This window comes from Hyla sarda, chromosome 6 (assembly GCF_029499605.1).
Source record: "Hyla sarda isolate aHylSar1 chromosome 6, aHylSar1.hap1, whole genome shotgun sequence".
In the NCBI taxonomy this organism is placed as follows: domain Eukaryota; kingdom Metazoa; phylum Chordata; class Amphibia; order Anura; family Hylidae; genus Hyla; species Hyla sarda.
In genome coordinates, this window is record NC_079194.1 from 109420006 (window position 1) to 109446506 (window position 26501).

Below are 26501 nucleotides of genomic sequence, written 5' to 3' on the forward strand. Positions count from 1 at the left end.
CACGAAGGGCGACCCCACAGCGCAAAAACAGCTTTCCGAACATTTACTTCTGAACACTGGCCAGTGGAGTACCCCTTTAAACTGACACCTGTCCGCAGAATAAGAGGGGTGTAAATAGGCACAAGGCTAGATAGAGCTAGTCATCAGGATTCAGGCATTTTTCTTTTTTGGAATATGTAAATTAAGTTAAAATACCCAGGGGAAGCTCTCCAGCATGGCAAAACACCAGGGTTAGCAGCTCATCTCTTCTTATTCTCTGCCTCTATACCTACTTACATATACCTACTCTGCCTTTGATTCACAGTGGGAACGGAAGTGTTGAATAGAAGGGTTGGCTAAGCCTGATACTTGGCTTGCTAAGGAATACCCCTTGAGCACTTAAGCCTTCTCACTGATGGAGAGAACTATTTCAATATATAAGGTATTCCCAATATCCCAACAATAAGTCCTATCTAGTCATGGGCTTATGATTAACCATTTTCCTGCTAACAGATCATAAGGGATAAGCACCTTCCCCACATCTATTGTGCCACTTATCTCCCAGTTGAACACATAGTAGGATATGGTAAATTAAAACCCAACATACCTGAACTTCATTCTCCTCTACGGAAGATCCTGAAAGTAATTGAAGCTGTCCTCATACACATTAGAGACACAAAGAAAAGAAAAAAAGACTGAAGGAACGGCGCCTCATGTATTACCCTTGGTTGTATGGGAGATATAATAAGGTGGATGACCCACCGCTCTAATGGATGGGTGCTCACCAGAAAAAATAGAAGAATGCGCATATCGCCCCACAATGGGGTACTCACTGGTGTCCAAGTGGCTGCTGTGCCGGAGGTCGCAGGAAGCAAGAGGACCCTTGTCCTGGAGAAGACGTCTAGGAACAGGAACGGAAAAAAGACCTATGGATTCCAGGCGCTGCCAACTTTGTTTCCAGTGGGGGTAAAGGCCAAAGATACTACAGGTTTAGATGAACACAGTAGTCTTTATTTCATATAAAAAGAAAAAGAAAAAAAAAACAGTGATGACGCGTTTCGAGGGGATACCCCTCTTCCTCAGATCAGGCACTTGCCTGATCTGAGGAAGAGAGGTATCCCCTCTAAACGAGTCACCGTTTTTTGTTTTTATATGAAATAAAGACTACAGTGTTCATCTAAACCTGTAGTATCTTTGGCCTTTATCCCCACTGGAAACCAAGTTGGCAGCGCCTGGAATCCATAGGTCTTTTTTCCGTTCCTGTTCCTAGACCTCATACATATTAGATCTCCAGATCCTGTGTATCTACTGTATTTTTTCTGTCACACATTACAGCATATGATAGTGCCACTAGGAATGAGGCTTCCTCCCCAAGCATAAAAAAAGTCTCTAGAACCTAAACAGATCTCTCACTTCTTACAGAGGGTTTGCCATATTTTTATCCAAATTCCAAGTAAAATGTTCTAGACTTACTCTTATTTAACTCCCATGGTACAATGTATTAGTGTATTTACACACACATTTCAGAAGTACAGTAATGATCGTGCCCTTCCATTTCCTTGGGTTCATGAAATGTAAGCACTGACATAAACCTCAAACGTGTCAGCTAAGCGGAGTGTTGGCCACATCACAGTAATAACGTGCCCACTAACTGCTGTAGAAGACTAAACCCCTCTTCACCTATTCCGCACTCCATCACTGATCTGACAACACAGACATTCAATTTACATAGAAGAGAGGAAGGAGGGGAAGGGGGGGGGGGGGGGGTGTAAGAGGAGAATCTATAATGTTTTTATTTCTTTAGCGTTTCAGCCTAATTCTTTACGCGCCCTCGTTCTATTAAAATCAAAGCGAATTTCATTTCATGGTTCGGCTTCACGCTTAGAATTATTGTAACTAAGCCCAGTGGGGAAACTCACCACAAATAATTACACTGACTTCTCAAAGTACTCTCTAAATGATCTCTTCCTAGCACTTAAAGGGTATGGAGCCACCACAATCGCCATGCTGGTGCGTGGACGACGAGAGGAAACTGAAGGATATTGGAATTTGGCTGATCTAAAGATTTGGCCGCTAATTGAACAGATCGCGCCACTAATGTAATAGTATGAGAGCGGAGAGATTGACTCTTAGTAGTACGCGACATGAGCCAAATGGAATTATCAGCTATTGTAGATGAGAACGTCTGGGGCCTCTGGAAACATTACATAGTAAGAGGCACTTTACAGACTAATAATATGCTGTGTGTCTCAGTCCTCCAGAGATGGAGAGCGAGAGAGATGTCTTGACAGTCTGTTAACTCCTTGTTCACATCTATAGAGCATGTGACAATGTGGATACTGCCTAGAAAGTTAGTTAGTCAAACATACTATATATCAGGGGTGTGAATCGCCAAGAATTTGGTGATAATATTCAAATCGCGATACCAGTGTGGCGATTCGATATATCACGGTATATTGCGATACCGTCTAGGTGAGGATACATCGCGATATATCCCGATTCTGTCTAAAAAACAATGTCTTTTACACTTTTATTAAAACTTTTTTTTTCTTTTTTTTTTTCACTTTATTAGTCTTTTAGATATCATTAGATTCCTCAGACAGATGAATAGAGTTCTATTGAACTCCATTGATCTGCGATCCATTGACAGAGCCTGGTCCAGCCAGTCTCTATCAATGACAAAGCCACAGAGAGCAGGGAAGCAGCGGTAAGCCATCCGCTACCTCCACACTGGATCGCCCACCCGCGATCGCGCTGCAGGGGGGGTGATCCACCCCACTAGCCCACCAGGGAGCATTCACAGATCCCTTAAGACGCCGCTGTCAGCTTTGACAGCGGCGATCTAAAGGGTTAATAGCCAGCCGCGGCGATCGCCGAATGCTGGCTATTAGCGGCGGCCCCCGGCTACTGAGAACAGCTGGGGGCTGCAGAGTATGGAGCGAGCACGAGTCCGGAGCCCGCACCATACATACGGCAGAGCGCCGCATGCATCTCCACGTGCAGACGTGCGTCCGCTCCTCCGCTCAGCTCTAAGAACTTTTTATACAACAGCTGAAAAGTACTGGAAGGATTGGGATTTTTTAATGGAAATAATTTACAAATCTGTTTAACTTTCTGGCACCAGTTGATTTAAAAGAAAGTGTTTTCCAGTGGAGTACCCCTTTTTAAGCACCCATGTTGTGGTAGTAGCACAGCACAAAACTGCACCCATACTGCAAAACCACACATAAGCCATAAATAAGGCCAATAAAAGGAGTAAGCAATGAAGTCTGCTATTCAAGGACTACAAGCAGAGATATTACAAACCAAGAACAACAGATATACAAAGTACAAAAACTAAAATACTTTAAAAATGCAATCATAAACCCTATTTGCACAAACTGGGAAAACTCCTTTAAATACGGTAATCATCCAAACCACTTTCTTTCACAATAGATCTAGACCAGTGGACACTAGGGGTCCATTTACACAACATAGGCACAGGCAACAGTAGAACAAGCCGGCACTATGACCACTCCGAAAAGCGCCGTCCGTATTTTGTCAAAAGAGTAAACATCTTTTTTTGTAGGCATCTGGGATCTGGAATTTCTGCAGCAGAACATTACTGCAGAAACTCCATCGTGCTAGCAGAATCCAACAGAGGCTACATTCACGTCACGATTTTGCCATATTGTTTTGATTTATTATTATATTTTTTTGGGAAAACGTATACCTCAAAAACTGTATGCAATCGTGTGCTCATACGGTTGCATTGACTACAATGTTATTAAAACTGTATACTTTTTTTTTTTTTTTTTATAAATAAAGGGCACAGAATCCTTTGTAAAAAAAATAAAATAAAATAAAATAAAAGGATAGAACAAGATACAAAACCGGCTGCTGAACCAGAAATTTTAAGCAGAATTCTGCTAAGAAATTACGTAGCATGAATTGGCCCATAAAAAGAACCGTACTCACTAGAGATGTATGCTAATCTTCAACATTTACGACAACCTTGTGATTTCAATGCATTAGGAAAATAGTGGTTCAGTGACCCTCATTTATCAATATTCATCCACCACAGTCTTCACAGAACTGAATGGTGAGGCAGCCAAGCACTTTGCTCTTTCTGTAACTTATTGAGAGTGTTGGACAACTCTTCGTTCGATATAACCGTATTTTTCGCAGTATAAGACGCACTTTTTCTTCCCCAAAACTGGGGGGGAAAAGTCGGTGCGTCTTATACGGCGAATACACCCCTATCGCGGCGGTCCCTGCGGCCATCAACGGCCAGGACCCGCGGCTAATACAGGACATCACCGATCGCAGTAATGCCCTGTATTAACCCTTCAGACGCGGCGATCAAAGCTGACCGCCGCGTCTGAAGGGAAAGTGACACTAACCCGGCTGTTTAGTCGGGCTGTTCGGGACCGCCGCGATTTCACAGCGGCGGTCCTGAACAGCCCAACTGAATAGCCGGGTTAGTGCTTACAGGACACCGGGGGGGACCTTACCTGCCTCCTCGGTGTCTTCTCCGTTCAGGGATCCCCTGTATGGCCGGCGCTCTCCTTCCTCATCATCACGTCGTCGCGTACGTGCGTCGGCGTGCATAACGACGTCATGGCGGCGACGGAGAGCGAGGATACCCGGCCGGCAGCAGAGACGTTCCAGAGCGACAGGGACACGGTGACAGCGATGGAGCGACATCCAGGGCAGCGGTGACGGCTCCAGAACGGCGGGGACACGTGAGTATTACCTCCTATGCAGTGGTCTTCAATCTGCGGACCTCCAGATGTTGCAAAACTACAACTCCCAGCATGATTGGAGTTGTAGTTTTGCAACATCTGGAGGTCCGCAGGTTGAAGACCACTATTGGGTTCAAAATCTTTATTTTTTTTAGATTTTGCACCTATTAATTGGGTGCGTCTTATACGCCGGTGCGTCCTATAGGGCAAAAAATACGGTCCATTGAATCAACATGTGTCATCAAATTCCTGTTGGACCAGAGGTGTCAGGCCAGTGCAATTTAAAGGGGTACTCTGGCCCTAATACATCTTATCCCTATTCCAAAGCATAGGGAATAAGATGTCTGATCGTGGGGGTCTTGCAATCTGTCATTCAGCACCCACCTTTGCGAGCTCTCCACAGCGCTGGAGGCTCCGAGTTTGGCCGGAGTATCGTGACGTCATGACTCCACCCCCGCGTGACGTCACACCCCGCCCCCTCAACGCAAGTCTATGGGACACGGTAGTTATGTCATGCAGTGCACGCTCTTGGAGCATACAGCCAGAGTGTAGTATACATTTATATTGAGAGAATAAAAGGGTATTCCAGGAATTTTTTTTATTTGACTATGCTACAGGGGCTGTAAAGTTAATATAGTTCATAATATAGTGTCTGTACCTGTGTGTGACAGTTTTTTCATAATTCTTATGTGATTTTCACTCCAATATTTATTTTTACCAGCATACAAAATGACTGTTGTCTCAGATTTTTCCCAGATTGAAATGCAGCCGAGACTTGACTCACTAGTTAGCTGATGACAGGGAGCCTGTCTGCGTCAATGGGTGGCGCAATCGCTTGGTGGGAGAGAGAACAATCTGCAACTAATGCAACAGCTGTAGGCACCCTGATTGAAAAACACAGGTCTTTTGAATGGGTGAAGCTCATTTATGTTTTAATGGGTGGGGTGGATGATGTGTGGGAGGGAGGAAAATAGAATTATGGGATTTGTAGTCAGAAGAAAACTCAAAAAAGAAATACCAGTTCACAAAAAGCTAGCCACAGTGTTATGGTAATCTCACAACATAGCCATAAAATCACCTTATGGTGGATAACCCCTTTAAACCTGTTGCAGGAGTGTACTCAAAATACACATGACATTTTCTGTCTCTCTATGCAGCAAAACTGAGGACAGGGATGGTGCTATTTTTAGAAGAAAGCATCTCTGTTTTCCCAAACCTGGATCACTTTAAAATCATGGCCACTATGTCATGACCTCCAACAAAATCACCACATCAGGGGCCTCTACCACCTTTTCACCTCTTAGACACAAGACTAACCACAGATCCACCACTGTTAGATGATCACTCCTCATGAGATACCAGGCCATTATCCGTCAAATTTCCCAACAGAGGCCACTACAAGAGAAAAGTAGTATCCCATGAGGCCAGTTTAATAAATGGCTAGCAAATAACAGATGGGCAGCCAAAGTTTTCTTGAAATGCCATTTTTAGCATTTTTTTTTTGGGGGGCTAACAAAGGGGGGTCCAGCGGGCATCAAATTACTGAAAACAACTGCCATTCAATGGGTGCAGCAATGGAGACTGGTGTGGTTTTGGCCACTCCTGCTGCAACATGACTCGAGATATTTACATAGTTCATGAGGATGGAATAAAGACGAGATTCAGCATATAACACTATTGTAAGGATGCAGACAAAGGGGAGGGGGGGGGGCAGATGCCAATTGCTCCATACCATCTAACACAATACCATCTAGTATTCATAACTTTTAACACTATTTTTCCAGGGAAACATCCAGGCTCCCCTTGAACTTGTCAGCCTTCACAACATCACATGGCTCTTCTATAGTCTCACTGCTTTTACAGTAAAGAATCACCCTAAATTTACTATTTAATCCACTGTACCAATCAATTTTTACAGGAGGAATCGCTTAAATTTTACTGTGTGCTAGAAAATTACCTCCATAACAGAATTGTTATTCTACCGTACCTCTTCATTGTGAATCAGATTAAAATAACCCATAGGAGGCAGGCAGACAATTTTCTTCTGGTGTCAATATTTTTGGATTTAATTTTTTCTATTTAAATCTCGAAAAAACAATGTAGCTCTTGAAGTGGTCTAACAGGGTCCTATAGTAATGCACGATATCTACTCTAATATTAGAGACATTCCTTTACAAGCTGAACATGTCCTAATAGGGTAAGTGAGAAAGTTTCAGACAAGACCTATAAAGAGCCCAAAAAAAAAAAAAAATTCAGGACGGTCTAGACTAATTAAACTTTTTTAATCAATCTCTTCTTGGATCAATAAGTCTCTGGCAAGGGATGTGCTCAAAGTACAATTACAGGCACACGTACAAGGATGATCTACAGTGTCTGGCAATGAGTGTAACGGTTATATGCTATCTAGGGACACATTGGTGAAAGAGTCATAAACAACAAGATTTGGCATAATGGCATAATCTACTGCTAGTTTATTATTTTATCTTTATCCGTAAAAAGCAGATATCCCCAAATATTAGATAAAAAAAAAAAAAATTGGAGACAGCCATTGGCCATGGGCCGCCTGTTTATCATTAGGAGCCGGTGCCCCATAGTTATGAGAGCATAGCCAAATCATTGGGAAATACATTTTTCCCCAGAGAGGACTAACTATAAGCAGGATATAACCTCATGTATACTGCACAGCTTTCACCACATACAGGCTACACTGCCCTGTCACAATTTACATTAGTTGCTGCCTCCCTGGGGTTCACCAAGTCCAATTTAATTTAATAGATTTCGATTTATCCATCTAGATGTTTTTGGGGTGTGGAAGCAAATCAGTGAAACCAGAGTCCCAGTTAAAAAAGGGGAAACCATAAAAAAATTCCATGCAGATATCCTGTTCAAATTCAAACCCTGGAAAGTACTGCAAAGTATCAGTGCTAACCATGAGGACGGATGTATAGGTCCTGATTGTTTTCATCCCCACAATCCTCAATATTGAAGCAAGACAAGAGAATGATCGATCAATCACAAAGATCATGGGATGAATGTTTAAGATCAGGAGTTATACTTTCCTAGGGACTTAATACAGAACTATTCAAATGGAGGTGTAGAAATATAAGATCTAATATTCCACTATCTGTAGTATAGAGGTCTAGACTGTAAAAGAAGGATGTTATACCATTGCTTTTATCTTCCCTGTTACATTCTCTCCTTATCCATTTGCCATTTCCTTGATCTTATCTAACATTTTCTCCTGACCTTTTAACCTGACCTGGAAGGTCAAGAACCTCAGGGGAGATATTGCCCACCAAGCCAGAAAACCATAAATCTTCATTTATGAGAACCAGTTTAAATGTCTTATATAACAAAGCAAGGTCTTGATAATCCCTATCAGTTTAATGTATGGAAAACATGGTTTTTGTGAAGTGCGCTTTAGGGATTATCATCACAAGTTATAGTGAATAGGAAGCCTATTGTTCTAGGCTTTGTTGACCTCCGAACCCTAAGAGGACCAATTTACATGTCTTTACCCACAATCCAGACTGTCCTCATATCTGGAGAAGGATGTAGATAAAATTCAGGCCTTCTGTTTTATAGGAAAGTGGAGTACAAGTAGTAAGTGGAAGAGCCAACTTTTGACTAAAGTGAAAGAGGACCTTAAGGGGTAAAATTTAGGATCCCAAATATGAAGAGTCAAAAGATCACAGCTGCACACACTGTGCCCCTTCACCTCAGCTCTATACAGCTAAATCAATCAGTATACAGGATTGGCGAAAGACCCATTGTAATTCCATATACCGGATGCGTTAGTGGCACAGAGCGGAGATGTAGGGGCACAGAGCATGCAGCCAAAAGCTTCTGCCCCTTCATCCTAGCAGTCAGTGGGAGGGCGTCTCAAGTCACAGCTGAGACCACGGCTTTATGTTCTGACCTCATTTGCTGCTGAGAAGTCATGATGGACACATGCACAGTTCTAGGTTTTATTAGAGGGCTCCTTATGTTAGAGAAATCATCATGACCTGCGGACAAGTAATACAATAGTCCTGATACAGAAGTGTTGCAGAAAGTAACCACTTAGATAACCTCTCATTTTAAACCTGCATTGGAAAAACTAGAATCTGGTTGACTGCATGAGTGCCCATGGGTGGAAATCATTGGGCCTGCATGTTAGTAGCCACAAAGCTGCTCGAAAGTGCAAGCAATAAAACTCTAATTAGACAGGCATGCTCTATAGACGCCAACCAAAACAGCACCAGAGCTACACACTTCAGGTGCTAAAAAAACAAACAAAACCAAGGTAAATTACTCATTCCAAACACAGTTCCAGACTGAACCAACAATATTCCACATAACCTACAAGAATTGGAGACTTTGGTTTTGGAGACATTAAGACATTACCATTAAATTACAGAATATACACTTAAGACAATACAATTCATGACATGTATTAGCTTAGTCATCATAATAACAAAAAAAAAGTCAAGTTATAGTCATGTTGCCTTCAAGCCTTTTCCTACATCTGCTTTTGCAGGGAATTTAGGCTTCATGAGGCATGTAGGCCCTCAGGCAGGGGAAAATATCACAAGGTATAGAAGCTTCCCGATAAGTAGAGCAAGTCAAGAAAGGGAGAGTGATGTGTCGATGTGTGAAGAGGACATTGGGGATTTAGGGCCTACGCTGCTCTTGCCTGGGGCTAGATAAATTTCATTTGAGAAACCAGTGACTAAAATCTAGGAACCAACATGATCTTCCTAAACGTTATAAGAATAGAAAAAGAGAGAAGAATTTGGAGCTCAAGGTCTAAAAGATATATGGGTGAAGAGGAGTTAAAAATAAATTTATTTACTATATTGAATAAAAGAAACAATCAAATGCATATACACAGTCCAACCAAATGGCCCTTGTGGATGGTTATAAAACCTAAAATGCTGAAAAATGCCACCACTCCACTGCAGTAAAAACATTACTAATAGCAATGTTCCAATTAGAAGGGGGGGGGGGGGGGATTAGAACTGTGAAAAATGCAGAGCAATGCAATTAATAAAATAGTCATGCGGTATATATGCAAAAATCGCAGCGGTTGTTAATGTTCTTCAATGTTGCGCAAAATAAGATAAGAGATAGTCCTGTAGCAGACACTCGAACACAGTACCGCTCACCCTTGGACGTAAGTGCGAGTCCTCCCTGATTCTTGCAATGAGCGTCAGCTAGCGGAATTCTGCGAGCCCTCTCAGTATGCAGACCAGGATGAAAGGAAACGGGGTTATCTCGCTAGGTTTGTGGTGTTGGCTGCGGTGTGTGGTTCTTGTTGTGCTGCGGTGCGTGGTTCTTGTTGCGCGCGCGCTGGCCGGCACCTATGGCAGTGCGCGAATACGGCAGATGGAATCGGCAAGCCGGCGTCTGCCTTGTGTAAAGTATGCGTGCCAGATCTGAGGTTTCCCAAAAGTTAGGCTGGGTTCCCGGGGCTCCCCAGCAGCGGGACCGTGGCGATCTGACATCTTATCCCCTATCCTTTGGCCGGCGTATAGTGCAGAGATGAGAGCACTCTATAGAGCCGCTCCGCATCTCTGTAAAGATATGACGATCGCATAGGGTGTCAGGAGTGACACCAGGGGCGATCTTTCTATTAGTACAGGCACTACTACTCCCACCATGGAACAGTCTGTTCTATGCTGGGAGTAGTAGTACTACCTAAAATGTGTTAAAAAAAAAAAAAAAATAGAGAAACACACATACACACTTTCTTAAAAATGTATTAAAAGTTCATTATAAAAATGAACTAAGGATAGGGGGTAAGTTTCAGATTGCGGGGGGTCCGACCGCTGGGGCCCCCCGCGATCTCCCGTACGGGGCACCGGCTCTCTGGTTAGAGAGGGCGTGTTGACCACCGCACGAAGCAGCGACCGACACGCCCCCTCCATACACTGCTATGGGAGAGACGGAAATTGCCGAAGGCAGCTCTTCGGCTCTCCCATAGCAGTAAATGGAGGGCGCGTGTCTATGCAGAGAGCCGCGGCCCCGTACGGAAGATCGTGGGGGGGCCCCAGCGGTCGGACCCCCGCGAACTGAAACTTATCCCCTATCCTTATGATAGGGGATAAAATGTTAAATCCCGTAGTTCTCCTTTAAACACATTTTTTCCCATCCCTACTGCATTTTTTTTTTTTTTTTTTTGGTACCCAACAAATTTAGAAAAAAGGGGCCAAAATGCAATTTCCACTCAAAGGCAAAAACGCCAGAAAAACTGCCAAAATGTAAGAAAAACCTGTGGCAGTTTTTCTGGCCTTTTATTAAGTGTAAAAAAAAAGCTAAGTGGAAACCTAGCCTTAGAAAGAACCCAGCATTAGGCACACTGCAGCTATGAAACTCAAGGTATAGAGGTTAATAAAGCGCATATCATTAGACATTACTTTTTCACCCTGAGGGGTTAAAGAAAAAACTAGTAGCTTTCACAGCTCTGAACCCATCTGCATGGGTTGCCTTTGGTATTGCAGCTTGTTGACTTTGACGTGAATAGGACACAAATGATCCTCCGCTCACCAGGTTGGGATATTCAGTTAAAATTTGACTTTGGCCACAACACGCGTTGCGAAGCCAAAGATTGTCATGTCATGCTCCCTGAACCATGCTACATCAAAGCTAATGTAAATAAATAGGTTTGCATTGTGTCCCACAAGTGGCTGCAACTCTTAAGACAAATTGCCAAAATCTATCTAGGATAGATTTCTGGTCCCAGTCCCATTCGGACAACAGGTCAAAGTACCTTCCTGCCAAAAATTCTATTTAACAAAAGTGCGAGGGCTTGACTTGGTTACAGCAGTAAACATTTGGTTAAGGGAGAGTTCACATTGCCTTTTTGTTTCAGTTTAAGGCTATGTTCAGACGGTGGAATGTCCGCGCAGAATACCACAGGAATATTCCGCTGCAACAGAGTCCCAATAATTTTAGTGGGATTCTGCTGCACTGGGCACACAACAGAATTTCCATGGCATATGTTTCCATGGAAGACTTGTCTATTGTTTCTGTGGTTTCCACTCGGAAATGCATTGCAGTCTATGAGAGCGGTACTAGCGCCTGCCGAATCACCCACCCATGTTTTCCAAGCTGACATTGCGCACATATTCGGCTGGGTGAACCAGGCCTATCATATGCATTTTACATACATTTGAAAAGGAGAAAACAAAAAGTATACGTTAACGTATCCACCCTAGTCCAGACATGAGTTTTCTGGTCATTATGTGGACATTTCTCTTATAGAGAGCTTACAGACTTCTATGACATTCTTTCTTCATGGATTTATAGGTCTCACATATAGCCACTTTAATCAATCGAGCTATTGATTCAAACTTTTCCTTGCATCCTGAAATTGCAGGTAAACACTATTAAAAGTCAGATACTATAACACTTTTTTCCACATCAAGTCTGGGGAGGAATGTATGATCTAATTTAAAGGGGTATGCTGATGGATGGGGGAGAGAGAGGGGGGGGACCTTAAGAGGTAGCGGTCGTTAGGCAAATCAAGTTGAATCATAAAGTTCAATTAAATTAATTTAAAAAACGATCCACTTCTCACTTTCACTTGCCTCCCAGCTGCACTTCAAAGGACAAACAAACATAGAACATTTCCCATTTCTCCTTGAGGTGTACTCCTGCTGCTGTGGAAACAGACTACCACATGGAAACAGATTCTGAAGGGCCTATTACACAGGGCCGATGGCGCCCAGAGTAATAGGCCAAGCAATCGCCTAACAAGCCAACGCTCATCTGCCAGCTCATTGCATCTTTTAGACTGGTTAAAGAGGTACTGTGCCCCTTGACATCTTATCCCCTATCCAAGGATAGGAGATAAGATGTCTGATCACGGGGTTACCGCTGCTAGGGACCCCGCAATCTCTCCTGCAGCACCCTGAATCACCGTCACCCCCTCTCCCATAGACTTGCATTAAGGGGGCAGGGTGTGACGTCACGAGGAGCAGAGCCATGATGTCCCAAACCGCCGGTCCCTGTATCTTGAGTCAGCCGCCACAGAGCACTACTTCGCTCCATAGAGCTGATGACTCGGGGGGCTGCAGGAGAGATCACAGGGGTCCACAGCAGTGGGACCCCCGCGATTAGACATCTTATCTCCTATCCTTTGATAGGGGATGAGATGTCTAGGGGAGGATAACTCCAGTAACAACACTTTTCTGTGCACTGGGCAGCATTGTGCAATTGTAATACCACTCTAAGCCTCAGTCTCAACCTATCCATTCTTTAAAAAAATAAAATAAAATTTAATTTTTATTATTAACCATGGATGTTTAACCAATCTCTCATCATGTCTGCACTAAAAGCTAATACTTGAACTATTAATTAAGGGTGTCCACACACTTGGTAATAAAAATAGCATTATATATATATTATATATATATATATATATATATATATATATATACACACACACACACACATACACACACACACCCCTTTGCTCCCCCCCGGGCTCCAGTATGCGGCCAGTGACCCTCCTCTTCTCAAAGCTGCAGTTCCATGCTGGCCTTTCATCCCTTCATCCCTTCCTGGTCTATGCTGGGTACTCACAGGAGCACAGATCAACACAAGTGCTGAAGACAGCTCATAAGAGACTGCACAGAGGGACTAACTGAAGGTCCTGAGGTCTGCTAGACGCCACTGGGACAATTGCCATTTGTGTAAGGTAACACATTTAAAGTTTGTTTTGTCAGGTGGCCAGTAGTAAGTACACGTGTATAGTGAGGGCAAGTTAACATGTGCAGCTAGTGCTTAGACAAGCAGGTTTTGTGTTTGTGTCAGTGTGAACACGGGTGCATATTTGGTTTGGACAATTAAAGAGAAGCCCTGCATTTGAACTGTGTCACTGTCTCAGGGCTGTTTAATGCAGTTTGCACATCTTCTGGAAGAACTGATGAAGTATGAGACTGATAAAACATTCACCAGACTGAGTCCTTTTGTATTAAATCATTGACGTAACCATTCCTTATTGAGAAGCCTCTTAGACCCTCTGACTATGTTCCCATGGCAGAATTTCCACAAGAATTTCTGCATGTGTTTCAAGCCTCCAACAAGTGGCCAAGAAAAACAAACCACTTTACCTACACCCCTACATAGACTACGAACTACTGACCAGTCTTATTCTATCTATAAGAGTTTTCTCATGAATTGGAAGCCTGTAGCTGGTTGTTTTGTTGATAAACACTAATCTGGTGTTTTTTACTTTTGTTATAGTTAAGAATGTACATTTATGTTTACTGGAAACAAACTTCTTTTTCTCTGTTCAAACCCACTAAACACTTCATGAACAGTCCTTTGAATTTCTATGTCTTTAAAGGGGTTATCCACCATAAGGTGATTTTAGTACGTACCTGGAAGACAGTAATGGACATGCTTAGGAAGGATCTGTGCTTGTCTTGGGGCTAAATGGCTATATTGTGAGATTACCTTAACACTGTGGCTAGCTTTTTGTGAACTGGTATTTCCTTTGAGTTTTCTTCTTTGACTACAAATCCCATAATTCCATTTTCCTCCCTGCCACACGTCAGCCACCCTACCCATTGAAGCATAAATGAGCTGCAACCATTCAAAAGACCTGTGGTTTTCGATCAGGGTGCCTACAGCTGTTGCATTAGTTGCAGATTGATCTCTCTCCCACCAAGCGATCCCTCTATCCATTGAAGCAGACAGGCTCCCTGTCATCAGCTGACTAGTGAGTCAGGTCTCGGCCGCATTGCAACCTGGGAAAAATCCGAGACAACAGTCATTTTGTATGCTGTTAAAAATAAATATTGGGGTGAAAATCACAGAAGAGCTGTGAGAAAACAGTCACACACAGGTACAGACACTATATTATGAACTACACTAACTTAACAGGCCCTGTAGCATAGTAAAAATAAACATTTCATATTTGGAATCCAACAAATCTGAGTCTACTAAATTTATACCACATTGTCTGAATCCTAGGAGGCAGATGAGGATATCATTTCCCTCTATATTTGGAGGCAGATGGAAGAAAAAGTTCAATAATTCAGCCATATTGGATTGGACTTTTTGTCTCTTGGACCGCATCATCTGTATTTTTTTTGCATACTTTTCAGTGCATTTGTCAGGCAAATCACACTTATTGCCTACTTATCTGGCTAGCATTTTAAAGCGATAAAGATGGCACCTATAAATCTAACATTACAAAAAAGAGAGCAAAGGATTGTACACGACAGAAAAATTCTTAAAGAGGTTATATGGTTACAGGAAAAAAAAGTGTTTTTCTTTTTTGTTCTAAGTATAATTTTCATTTATTAAAAGTTTTTAGTCATTTGCCCCCTTTTAGAGTCGGGAAACAAACAAAAAAATACCCTGTCTCCTGTCCTCTTCATCTCCATGTGAGTCCCTCTCTTGCCACAGCCCCCACCCTCCCAAGACAGAGACCACATGACTTCACTACTGGCTAGGTGGCCTGGATAGATACAGTGTCTCTTAGTAAGCCAGACATAGCAGCCAAGTCAATGCAACAAGCCCGACCTCAGTGTGTGACTACATGCTCCATGTCATCTTGCCTGACAAACTCAATGCACTTCGAGTTGACGCAGGTGCGGTACATGCTTTTCCATCCCTGTCTCCTGCCTATCCCAAACTACAGCCAATAGGAATAAGCAGTTACAAGAGAGCAGCACTGACTGTCAGAAATTGTTGGCTCCAGGCAGCGCAAGAGGAACAGGAAGATAAGACCACCTAGGCGAAGAGATCCATGAAGATGGGCCAGGATTAAGTCAAGGGGCATGATAAAGATAAAATGGAGGATGGAGTTTTTTTTTTAAATAAATGCATTCAGATAGCCCCTTTAGTACTTCTGCACAGAATGGATTAAAAGATGTACAGGCTCAGTTTACACAGAGATTTTCCCAATTTCTCCTGGGTCCACCACAGTTGCAGAGAGAGAAATGGGACTGGAAGATTATATTTAAAGAGGCACTGTAATTATGAAAAGTTTTTTTTATATTCTGTAGTACTACTGATAAGATAAATTTTTTAAATATACATAAAATAAAAGTCAATTTTACTAAAAAATGAAAATAGCCGCCACTAGGGGTCATCTATCTTTATGCAGACAGACTACTCTGAATTTTGCAGTATACTGGATACCGGCCGTAAAGTGTGTTGGTATCCAGTATAGGAGATCACCATTGCACCACTACAGCCTTCAGATGTTCCTAAACTACAACTCCCATGCTGGGAGTTGTAGTTTTGCAACAGCTAAAGGCAACACTGCTCTAACACAGTGTTTTATAAACACTGCAGCTCAAGCGGTTGTAAAACTTCAACCCCCAGCATGTTTGAACAGCCAAAGCTTTCTCTGACTCCTGAATGACATAGAATCTGATCAGACATTCAGAAAGCTAAATGACACACAGTGACTGCTTTGTTGATTAGCATCCAACTTTACTAGGAACAGATAGAAAATGTTAGGGATCGACCGATTATCGGTTTGGCCGATATTCACGATTTTTGACGTTATCGGTATCGGCAATTACCTTGCCGGTCTGGGGCCCGCGCTACTTCTGGCTCCTGTTGCGTCCTGCGTCACGCTGTGCACTGCGCAGCGCGGTGACGTCCTCAACGTGACGTCACCGTCAGTGCGCACAGTGACAGCGCAGGACAGGAGCCAGAAGTAACGCAGACTTCGGACCCCGGGAACAGGTAACTATAAAACCGGGGATAGGGGAGGGCAGCGGCGGTGGGGGCGGTGTCCGGTGTGGGGTAGGGAGGGATGGCTGGGGGGCAGCAGCAGTGGTTGGGAGGACCCCCAGACAGGCAGGGGGAGAGAAGCAGGTGGCGGCGGTAGTCTCTGATTCAGCCAAAGCCTCTGCAGTTCACTGATTTAAAGCGCCCGCTTTAAATCAATGATCTGCAGCGGCTTCTTGGGGGGGTGGAGAAATAGCCGATAACTTATACCGGAATATCGGTATAAGTTATCGGCCTGAAAGGCCACAGATTATCGGTATCTGTATCGGCCCTAAAAAAACGGTATCGGTCGATCCCTAGAAAACGTATGCATAAAAACTACTGTGCAGTGATTTGGAGACTGCCAGACTGCTCCCAGACTCAGAGCAGATGAGGAACCACAGTGAGGGAGAGAGATGGACATGCCCCCTCCACAATGCAAGAACAAAAAGAAAGTGAGCAACATATAAATGCTATTTGTTAGGGATATATAGGTCCTAGACATAATTATTTGGACATGATCAGGATTTGGTACTGAGTAACATATATGTTTTCTTTTTTTTTGGGCACTATGACAGGTATGATTTAAACAGCTTACCTCCAGACTTCAGATCAAAGGGCAAATGTCCCCTTGAATCTGGTGCTAGTGGCTTCTTAATATTTTCCAACATATAGGCTGCCCCACCTATAGGTCCCCATGTGACACCATCGTCTGGAACTCAGGGACTGAGAAAGCCAGAGAAACCCCACAGGGCATTCAGCTCCCTATCCTCTCTTTCCTGACTGGCAGCACAGAGGCAGAAAGTCAGACCACACCATAATGCCTGTAGCAGGGAACGCTACAGACAGCATGCCTGCCTACTTGCCTGGCACCCCATAAGTGTCGTCAGGATGACATTGATAATGGGATGATGGAGGAGGAACCTTTTAAATTTGCCTGTCGCTACCTCTTGGTCCAGCACCATCGTAGTAAGAGATGGGGAAAAGCAATCATGTTTTTCTCTTACTAAAAAACATCAGCTCTAACATGGATATAAAGAAGGAAAGAATCCAACATCAACAGCGTCAATGTGTTCCGAGAAGGGTCCTCAAGATAATTCCAAAGCAGATAGTGCTATGAACGTGTAAATATAATGAAATACAGCAAAAGTGGAACCGTAACAACTTGATTGAGATGACACATGCTGTGTCCACAGATCAATTAACAAGCGGAGTCCTCGACTGGAAGAAATTAAAGTGATTTTCTATAAGAATGCTCCGAGAGTCTCACTCAATGCATCATCTTTTCATCACCTCGTTTGCCCTTGTCATATAGTGTTCGCTGCCAGCGCCTCTGACAGTGTGAAGCGACCAAACTGAGTGCAGCTGGCTCCGCGCTTGGAACGGGTAAAAGCAGCATAAAAGCAAAAGTCTAACGAGAAATATGGAACAAGACTGGCTTTAGGCGGATTTCTGGGGGGAAAAAAAAAAAAGTTTACTTTTGGCTGTCTGGGCATGCTGGGATTTGTAGTTTTGCCAGTTGGAGACTGGGTTAGGACATGATTTTATCAGCGGTGGTGGTCTGGCCTTCGAGACCAGGAATATAACTTTGGGGGGGGGGGGGGGTGTAGAGGTAGCAGTCACACCTGGACCTGGATTCCTGAGGGGCTGTAAAGACCACATACGGTAAGAGATTTACTTATGAACATAGGGACATGGCAGGTGGGAGACCTGGAGTAAATTTTGCACTGTGGTCCAGGAGCCTTAATGTAGTATCTAGGAACAAAAAAAACAGAGCTAATTTCTTCCAAAAACAGCACCACAACTGTCCTTAGGTTGTGTGTGGTATTACAACTAGGATCCATTAACTGAAAAAAAAACTGAGCTGCAATACCACTAACAACCCAGAGGACAGGAGTGGTGCTGTTTTTTGGAAGAAACCAACAGTGTTTTCTAATCCTGGATAACTCCTTTAATAACAAAGTAATGGCTTATCATAGCAGTTACTTTACTGAACACAAGTGTACAAGGAACCCAAAATAACAGCAGAATCAGACTAAACAGGATTTGTTTATAGTCTAACAATGGAGACACATAACCGCATACAACACTTAAAAGGAGATCTGCAGCTGCATATAACTCCTCTCCTATCCAAAGGACAGGGGATAAGTGACCACTCTGACCTGTACAGGGCCACGGCGGCAGCATAATGCAGCGGCAGACACGCACCCTCCATGCATCTCTATGCTGACAACAAGAGCACTAGCTGCGCAGAGCCAGGTCCTGGTATGTGAGATTTCAGGGGGTCCCAGTGGTCGGAACCCCCCATGATCAGACACTTATCCCCTTGTCCTGCAGATAAGGGCATAAGTTAAATACCGCTTCAGTACTCCTTTAATATTTGTGGCTGTGTATTTTTTTGTTTTAGCAGTAAAAGGTGCAATCAAAAAAAATTTTTTTTTAAATGTGGCAAAGTAGTACATAACCTTTTTGGCACGCCACCATAGTTTTACATACATAGGTCTAATCTTAGAGAACCTCTTCTGTATTTGGATTAATACTCATACATAATACAATTGGACAGGGAGGCAAAGTGTTAACATGAATACAGTATCTGCCAAACACTGAACGAGCCGGATCATTTTACTAAAACACCAAGAACCCCACAAGCAACATCATCTGAATAAAACATCCAGGCGTCTCAGTCTTGACATCTTAACAGCCTAAATGCTGTTCATCAATCATTATGACAACCCTGAAAATACCAATATAAAAAGGCGGAAAAGAAAAAGTCCTCAAATTAAAGATCGCTGAATAAAAGGTAAAAATCATCAGCAGATTCACAAGTGTGCAGAGACGGAGCTGGAGGGAGGCTGCGCAGGCCGCTGCTTCCTCTATTAACGTACACATGAGCAGGGTCACCGTGTTCCTCTGCATTATCCTAGATAGATCTTCCATCTTTGTAGAGATCTCTGCTTTCCATCAGTGAATAGGACCATTCTTGTTAACAAAGACTTTCAATCCATACAGAGCCAGAAATTGGGAACCTCCTTATTGCCACAGCTTACACTGTGAAGATGGGGCTACGTGAGGACATTCAGTCACACATCATCTCAGGCTTTTCTTATCAAGATTGCCATAGGGACACATTGAGGTCACAGTGCAGCCATCCCCCAATTGGCTAGTGCATGACCAAAAATGTTTTCTTGTGGTCTCGTCATAAAGAGGTTTTTCTGTCTTAGGGTCTATTCACACGGTGGAATCTCTGCTTGCGGAATTCCACGTCAAATTCAAGCCCATAGACTTCTATGGGATTCCACACTCCCATTCAACCTTCTGAAATTCCGCTTGCGGAATTTCAGAAGGTTGAATGGGAGTGCGGAATCCCATAGAAGTCTATGGGCTTGAATTTGAGGCGGAATCCCGCAAGCAGAAATTCCCCTGTGTGAATAGATCCTTACTGATTTATGGTAATTACTGATCCAGAGAAGATATGTAACAGGGTTGATGTTCCTGGAGGGATATGCCAAATGGAAAAGAATTTAGGAAAACTAGAAGAATGGTCAGAACTCTGGCAACTGAAATGTAATGTGGATAAGTGCAAGATAATGCACCTGGGGCGTAAATACCCTCGGGCAGAATATAGAATATTTGACACAGTCCTCACCTCAGTATCTGAGGAAAGAGATTTAGGAGTAATTATTTCAGAAGACTTAAAAAGGTAGGAAGACAATGTAATAGAGCAGCAGGAAACGCTAGCAGAATGCTTGGATGTATAGGGAGAGGTATAAGCAGTAGAGAGGGAAGTGCTCACTCCGCTATACACAACACTGGTGAGGCCTCACTTGGAGTATTGTACGCAGTACTGGAGACCGCATCTCTAAAAAGATATAGATACTCTGGAGAGAGTTCAGAGAAGATACAAAACTAGTACATGGATTGCAGGATAAAACTTACCAGGAAAGTTTAAAGGACCTTAACATGTATAGCTTGGAAGAAAGAAGAGACAGAGGGGATATGATAGAGACTTGATAGAGTCCACAGTCACAATACAGTAGCCATTTTTCTGAGTGGGTTGTAAGTAGAGATGAGCGAAGTTACAGTAATTCAATTTGTCACAAACTTCTCGGCTTGGCAGTTTCTGCATAAATTAGTTCAGCTTTCAGGTGCTCCGGTGGGCTGGAAAAGGTGGATACAGTCCTAGGGGAGAGTCTCCTAGGACTGTATCCACCTTTTCCAGCCCACCGGAGCACCTGAAAGCTGAACTTATTTATGCAGGCTAATGTCCGCAAACGCCGAGCCGCGAGGTTCGTGACGAATTACTGTAACTTTGCTCATCTCAAGTTGCCCTAAAAGCCACTGTACTATACCTATTCCAAATGGATAAGAGAAGTTGACCCAATATTTACAAACTGACCCTTTATGACCGGTATTCGAGAGGTGCACATTCCTAAGCTTGTGCTTTTCTACTATTGCCTCCTCTCATACAGATACACTGCAATTACTATCTGGGAAGGTCAATCGTTATCTGTCCACGTGTGGTACAAACACCACTAAATGTGCCAAAACAAGCAAAAAGTGCATATTTTCATACAATGCCCTGTAAACCACCACCCACTGCCCAGGAAAAAAAAAATAACTAGCATGAGAAATGATCATCAATAGACACAAAGGCATTGATGGTTAATCTGAATCCTGTTCTCCAAGTGATACACTTGTACACAATGGGCAGATTTATCAAAACCTAGAGAGGAAAAAATGATCAGTTGCCAATAGCAACCAATCAGATCACTTCATTTTTCACAGGCCCTTTTCAAAATGAAAGAAGTGATCTGATTGGTTGCTATAGGCAACTGGTCAACTTTTCCTCTGCAGAGATTTTGCTAAATCTCCCCCCTACAGTCCTACCCTCTGAACACACTGGCAACCCATCATGGTAAATCACGATTATAGATTGCCAAAAGAATTATTAGGTTATGAATACTGGGCAACATTGGTTGCGGGGCCTAACAGTGTGATCACACACTTAACGTCAATGAATGGAGTGTCAACACGCAACATAGCGCAAGTGCGATGCAACAGTCAAACAAAATCCTTCTTTAACGGATTTTTGGTTGCAGCTCATACACAACTTTGCCACCACTGACCTTAATACAATGTGCACCATACTGCGACTTGCCCGCAACTTCTCTGCAATTTTGCTGCTTTTCTAAGAGCCATATCACGACCATAAAAGTCGCACAAATATTTTGGTCATGTGACTTAGATGCAGTTTGCTGTCGGCTGACACGTTGATGTGAAGCCCAGGACTAAGGGTCTGTTCACCCATTGCATAATGCAATTCCTGCAACATAAATAGAGCCTAAGGGCTTTCACACCAGTCACGAGGCAAACATCTGACAATGCTCAACTCTCCGAGCATGAAATCATGAGCGTCAAGAAGGAATCCCATCTACTGAGAGCCATCAGGAACTGCCTAGGGTTCATCAATGAAGGGTGGAGGCTTTCTTTTGAGTGAGTTAAGAACGATCAAATTGTCAAGTATTAAAAAATAAGCTTATTTTTCACCCAAATCGAGTACCGTACTCCAAACCTGCTCTCCTTGGTGCTGACAAACTACACGTGCTATATTGTGGTAATGGTGAGAAGAACTGCCATGATGGCCTATAACACCGTTTCAGTTCAGGGAGCTGGATACCAGGCCCCTCTCATCATAGAACATTGAAGGTTCATCAGAAACAGTCAGCTGTGACCACCATGTCTTCTACGCATTACAGGAAAAGTAAAACAATGCAGCTGACCCTTTAAATTACCCTACAACAGAAATCCTCAGCCAGTTAACTCTTCAACAGACAACACTAATAATAGGTCACGCTGGCTGTCAGTGCCTAAGGCAGTCGTGGGAAAGATACAATAAGAAATCGCTTCCCTCCGAGATAACTGCAACATGTACACAAACCTACAATAAAATAGATCCAAAAAGGTACCGTATATACTCGAGTATAAGCAGAGTTTTTCAGCACGATTATTTGTGCTGAAAACACCCCCCTCTGCTTATACTCTAATGAACTCTCCGCCCTCAGTGGTCTTCAACCTGCGGACCTCCAGATGTCTCAAAACAACAACAACTCCCAGCATGCAACTCCCACCACTGCGGCCTTCATCATCATCATCCAGACCCCCCCCCCCCCCCCCCCCCCCCGCCTTTAATTTTGTACTTCCCTCACCTCGGCGGGAAGGAAGGGTGAGCTGGTCCGGGCCATCTGTGCTGCTGGGACCATCCGGTGGGGAGGGATAGTCGTTACGGGCTGTCAATCTTCACCGGGGGGGGCCCTCTTCTCCGCGCCCGGAATAGTGACGTTGCCTTGCAGACGTTGTGCATGAACGTCCCTGTGCATCGTCGGCAAGGCAACGTCACTATTCCGGGCTCGAAGAAGAGGGCCCCCCGGTGAAGATGGACAGCCCGGAACGACTATCCCTCCCCACCGGACGGTCCCTACAGCACAGATGGCCCGGACCAGCTCACCCTAACTTCCCGCCGAGGGGAGGTGAGTGCAAAACTAAAGGGGGAGGGGGGGGGGGGGGTGTCTGGATGATGACGAAGGCCGCAGTGGTCTTCAACCTGCGGACCTCCAGAGGTTTCAAAACTACAACTCCCAGCATGCCCGGGCATGCTGGGAGTTGTGGTTTTGAAACATCTGGAGATCCGCAGGTTGAAGACCACTGTAAATCAGACATTGACAAGCGGTGATGTAGGGGGGGGGGGGGGATGATGACAGGCGATGATGATGAAGGGGGTGTGGGATGATGACAGGGGGATGATGACAGGCGGTGATGATTAAGGGGGGGATGATAGGGTGATGATGAAGGGGGGGGGGATGATGACAGAGTGATGATGATGATGAGGGTGTTGATGATGGGGGTCTGGATGATGACATGGGGGGGGGGGGTATGATGTATTTCCCACCCTAGGCTTATAGTACAGTAAATAACTTTTCCTGGGTTTTTGGGGTGAAATTAGGGGCCTCGGCTTATATTCGGGTGGGCTTATACTCGAGTATATACGGTACATTGTTTCCCATTCTCCAACAAACAACACACACTATATAGCTCATTTTCCCAAGTAAACCCTGCCATGTTGTTAGTTTATCCAAGCATGGACCAAAATAAGCTTGGGGGTGTTTGTTTGCAAAAGTCCCTCCTAACCAGAGGGTAATGCATTTTTATGGAAATCCATTCATGTCAAGAATGAAGAAAAAGGTCCGCCAGTCTATTACTGGGGAGTTAATGACTTCACATAATTTCCTATTATTTCTTCTACCCCTAAACTTTCAGAAAACATTCATAACCATCCTAAACCACGAAAAGACAAAAAAAAGAAGAAAAAAAATGTGTGATTTCTACCATCACTCTGTACAAACAATACACCACAGACACTTTCAGTAGGACTACTATGAGTAAGCAAATGCTCATAAATAGCACCTTGTATATTATGGACTGTCAATCACATGCAGGAAATACTCGCTGAACCTTCAAACACAACAACTGCTGGAAGTTCCGCGTTAAAAGATCACTCATTAAGAGGGAGATTTATCAAAACCTGTCCAGAGGAAAAGTTGCCCTGTTGCCCATAGCAACCAATCAGATCGCTGCTTTCATTTTTCACAGGCCTCTTCAAAAATGAAAGAAGCGATCTGATTGGTTGCTATGGGCAACTGCACCACTTTTCCTCTACACAGGTTTTGATAAATCTCCCTCTAAGTTCGTAGAGTTTTCCTAAAAACAACCTCATGTTATTATGCAGATTCAGTATGAAAGTGACAAGAACACGCATTCATGATAGGGGGGGGGGGGGGAACGAAAATGCTGCCCTCAATGACCCTTATCTTTGAACTGTCCCACAGAAGACTGATAGAAAGCTCTTAAAGTAAACTTTAAAAAAAAAAAAAAACTCTGAGTAACGTAAACTACAGTGGTCCCTCAACATACGCTGGTAATCCGTTCCAAATGGACCATCGTTTGTTGAAACCATCGTATTTTGAGGGATCCGTGCAATGTAAAGTATAGGACTGTGGTCTACAACCTGCGGACCTCCAGATGTTGCAAAACTACAACACCCAGCATGCCCGGACAGCCAACCGCTGTCCGGGCATGCTGGGAGTTGCAGTTTTGCAACATCAGGAGGTCCGCAGGTTGAAGACTACTGGTATAGGAAGTTGTACATCACCGCTGCCCTGGATGTCGCTTCCATCACTGTCGCTGCGTCCCTGTGGTGTCCCCGATGCTCCGGCAAGGCCTCTGCGACATTCTAGCTCTCCGTCGCCGCCATCACGTCGCTACACACGCCGCTCCTATTGGATGACGGGACGGCGTGCGCAGTGACGTGATGACGAAGAGGACGCGCCGGAGCCCCGAGGACAGGTAAGTGATAGTCAGGGGACCACACGGGGCTATCAGGTGGCAGCTGAAGCAGTCTGCACTGCCGGATAGCCGTTTATGCGATGGCCCCGACATACAAAAGCATCATATGTTGATGCTGCCTTCAACATGCGATGGCCTCAGAGGCCATCGCATGTTGAAATGATTGTATGTCGGGGCCATCGTAGGTCGGGGGGGGGGGGTCACTGTTGTGGGCCCTAAAAGCAAATTACATCGCTTTATGTCATAGGCTGGGTTCACACTACGTTTTCTCCCATACGGGAGCGCATACGGCAGGGGGGGAGCTAAAACCTCGCGCTCCCGTATGTGACCGTATGCGCTCCCGTATGTCATTCATTTCAATGAGCCGGCCGGAGTGAAACGTTCGGTCCGGTCGGCTCATTTTTGCGCCGTATGCGCTTTTACAACCGGACCTAAAACTGTGGTCAACCACGGTTTTAGGTCCGGTTGTAAAAGCGCATAAGGCGCAAAAATGAGCCGACCGGACCGAACGTTTCACTCCAGCCGGCTCATTGAAATGAATGACATACGGGAGCGCATACGGTGACATACGGGAGCGCGAGGTTTTAGCTCCCCCCTGCCGTATGCGCTCCCGTATGGGAGAAAACGTAGTGTGAACCCACCCATAGGCCAGGTTCACACGAATTTCTGACAGGAATTCTGCTCAGGAGTTCCAGTCGGAAATTCGGTTGCATGACCGTAACATGCAGGTGAATGTGTTTTCCAATAACCCCTTCACACTGCAGAATTTTCTGGTCAGATTTTCCACCAGAAAATTCCAATCAAATAATTCCACCAGAACACTGAACCTGCTCATTGTTCTAGCTGAATCCGCACCGCAGACATTGCCGTCTATCAGGATGGCAATGTCCGTGCTGTCGTGGGGCCGCACTCAAGAATATTTGCACAAAAATTTTCTGGGTTGTGGATTCTGGAGTGTGAACCCGGCCGTACAAGTTAGAAGCCAAACAGAAATTAAACCCTGGGAGCTTAGGACCCCCCACTGATACAAAGACTGAAGGATCTAGACCCCTATGGTGCAGGTAAGACTACTGTAAGTCAAAGCTTCAATGGTAAGGTATCACTGATAGACAAACTGAGGCCATTTAAAAGGAAACTATATATTTGGTTAAGTCTTCTCACAAGTGTCACCCTCTAATTAAAGGGGTATTCCAGTGGAAGACAATATTTATTTATTTTTTATCAACTGGCTCCAAAAAGTTAAAGGGGTTATCCAGGAAAAAACTGGCTCAAGAAAGTTAAACAGATTTGTAACTTACTTCTATTAAAAAATCTTAATCCTTTCAGTAATTATGAGCTTCTGAAGTTAAGGTTGTTCTTTTCTGTCTAAATCCTCTCTGATGACACGTGTCTCGGGAACCGCCCAGTTTAGAAGCAAATCCCCATAGCAAACCTCTTCTAAACTGGGCGTTTCCCGAGACACGTGTCATCAGAGAGCACTTAGACAGAAAAGAACAACCTTAACTTCAGAAGCTCATAAGTACTGAAAGGATTAAGATTTTTTAATAGAAGTAATTTACAAATCTGTTTAACTTTCTGGAGCCAGTTGATTATATATATAAAAAAGTTTTTTCCTGGAATAACCCTTTAAAAGACATTTGTTAATTACTGGATAGGTTTGCTATGGGCATTTGCTCCTGC

The 26501-nt window shown here is 43.9% G+C and overlaps 1 protein-coding gene across 2 annotated transcripts in view; it reads right to left on the bottom strand.

Moving 5' to 3' along the window:
- Window positions 1-26501, bottom strand: part of RYBP (RING1 and YY1 binding protein) — an 83664-nt gene that overhangs the window by 50830 nt on the left and 6333 nt on the right. The window contains exon 1 of one of the 2 annotated variants that reach the window (XM_056524630.1): window positions 24623-24701. The exons of the other annotated variant lie outside the window; for it this stretch is intronic. Coding sequence (XP_056380605.1) covers window positions 24623-24651 — 29 coding nt within the window. The 5' untranslated portion in view covers window positions 24652-24701. Of the gene's footprint in view, window positions 1-24622; window positions 24702-26501 lie in introns of those variants that run through there. 2 annotated transcript variants of the gene reach the window in all.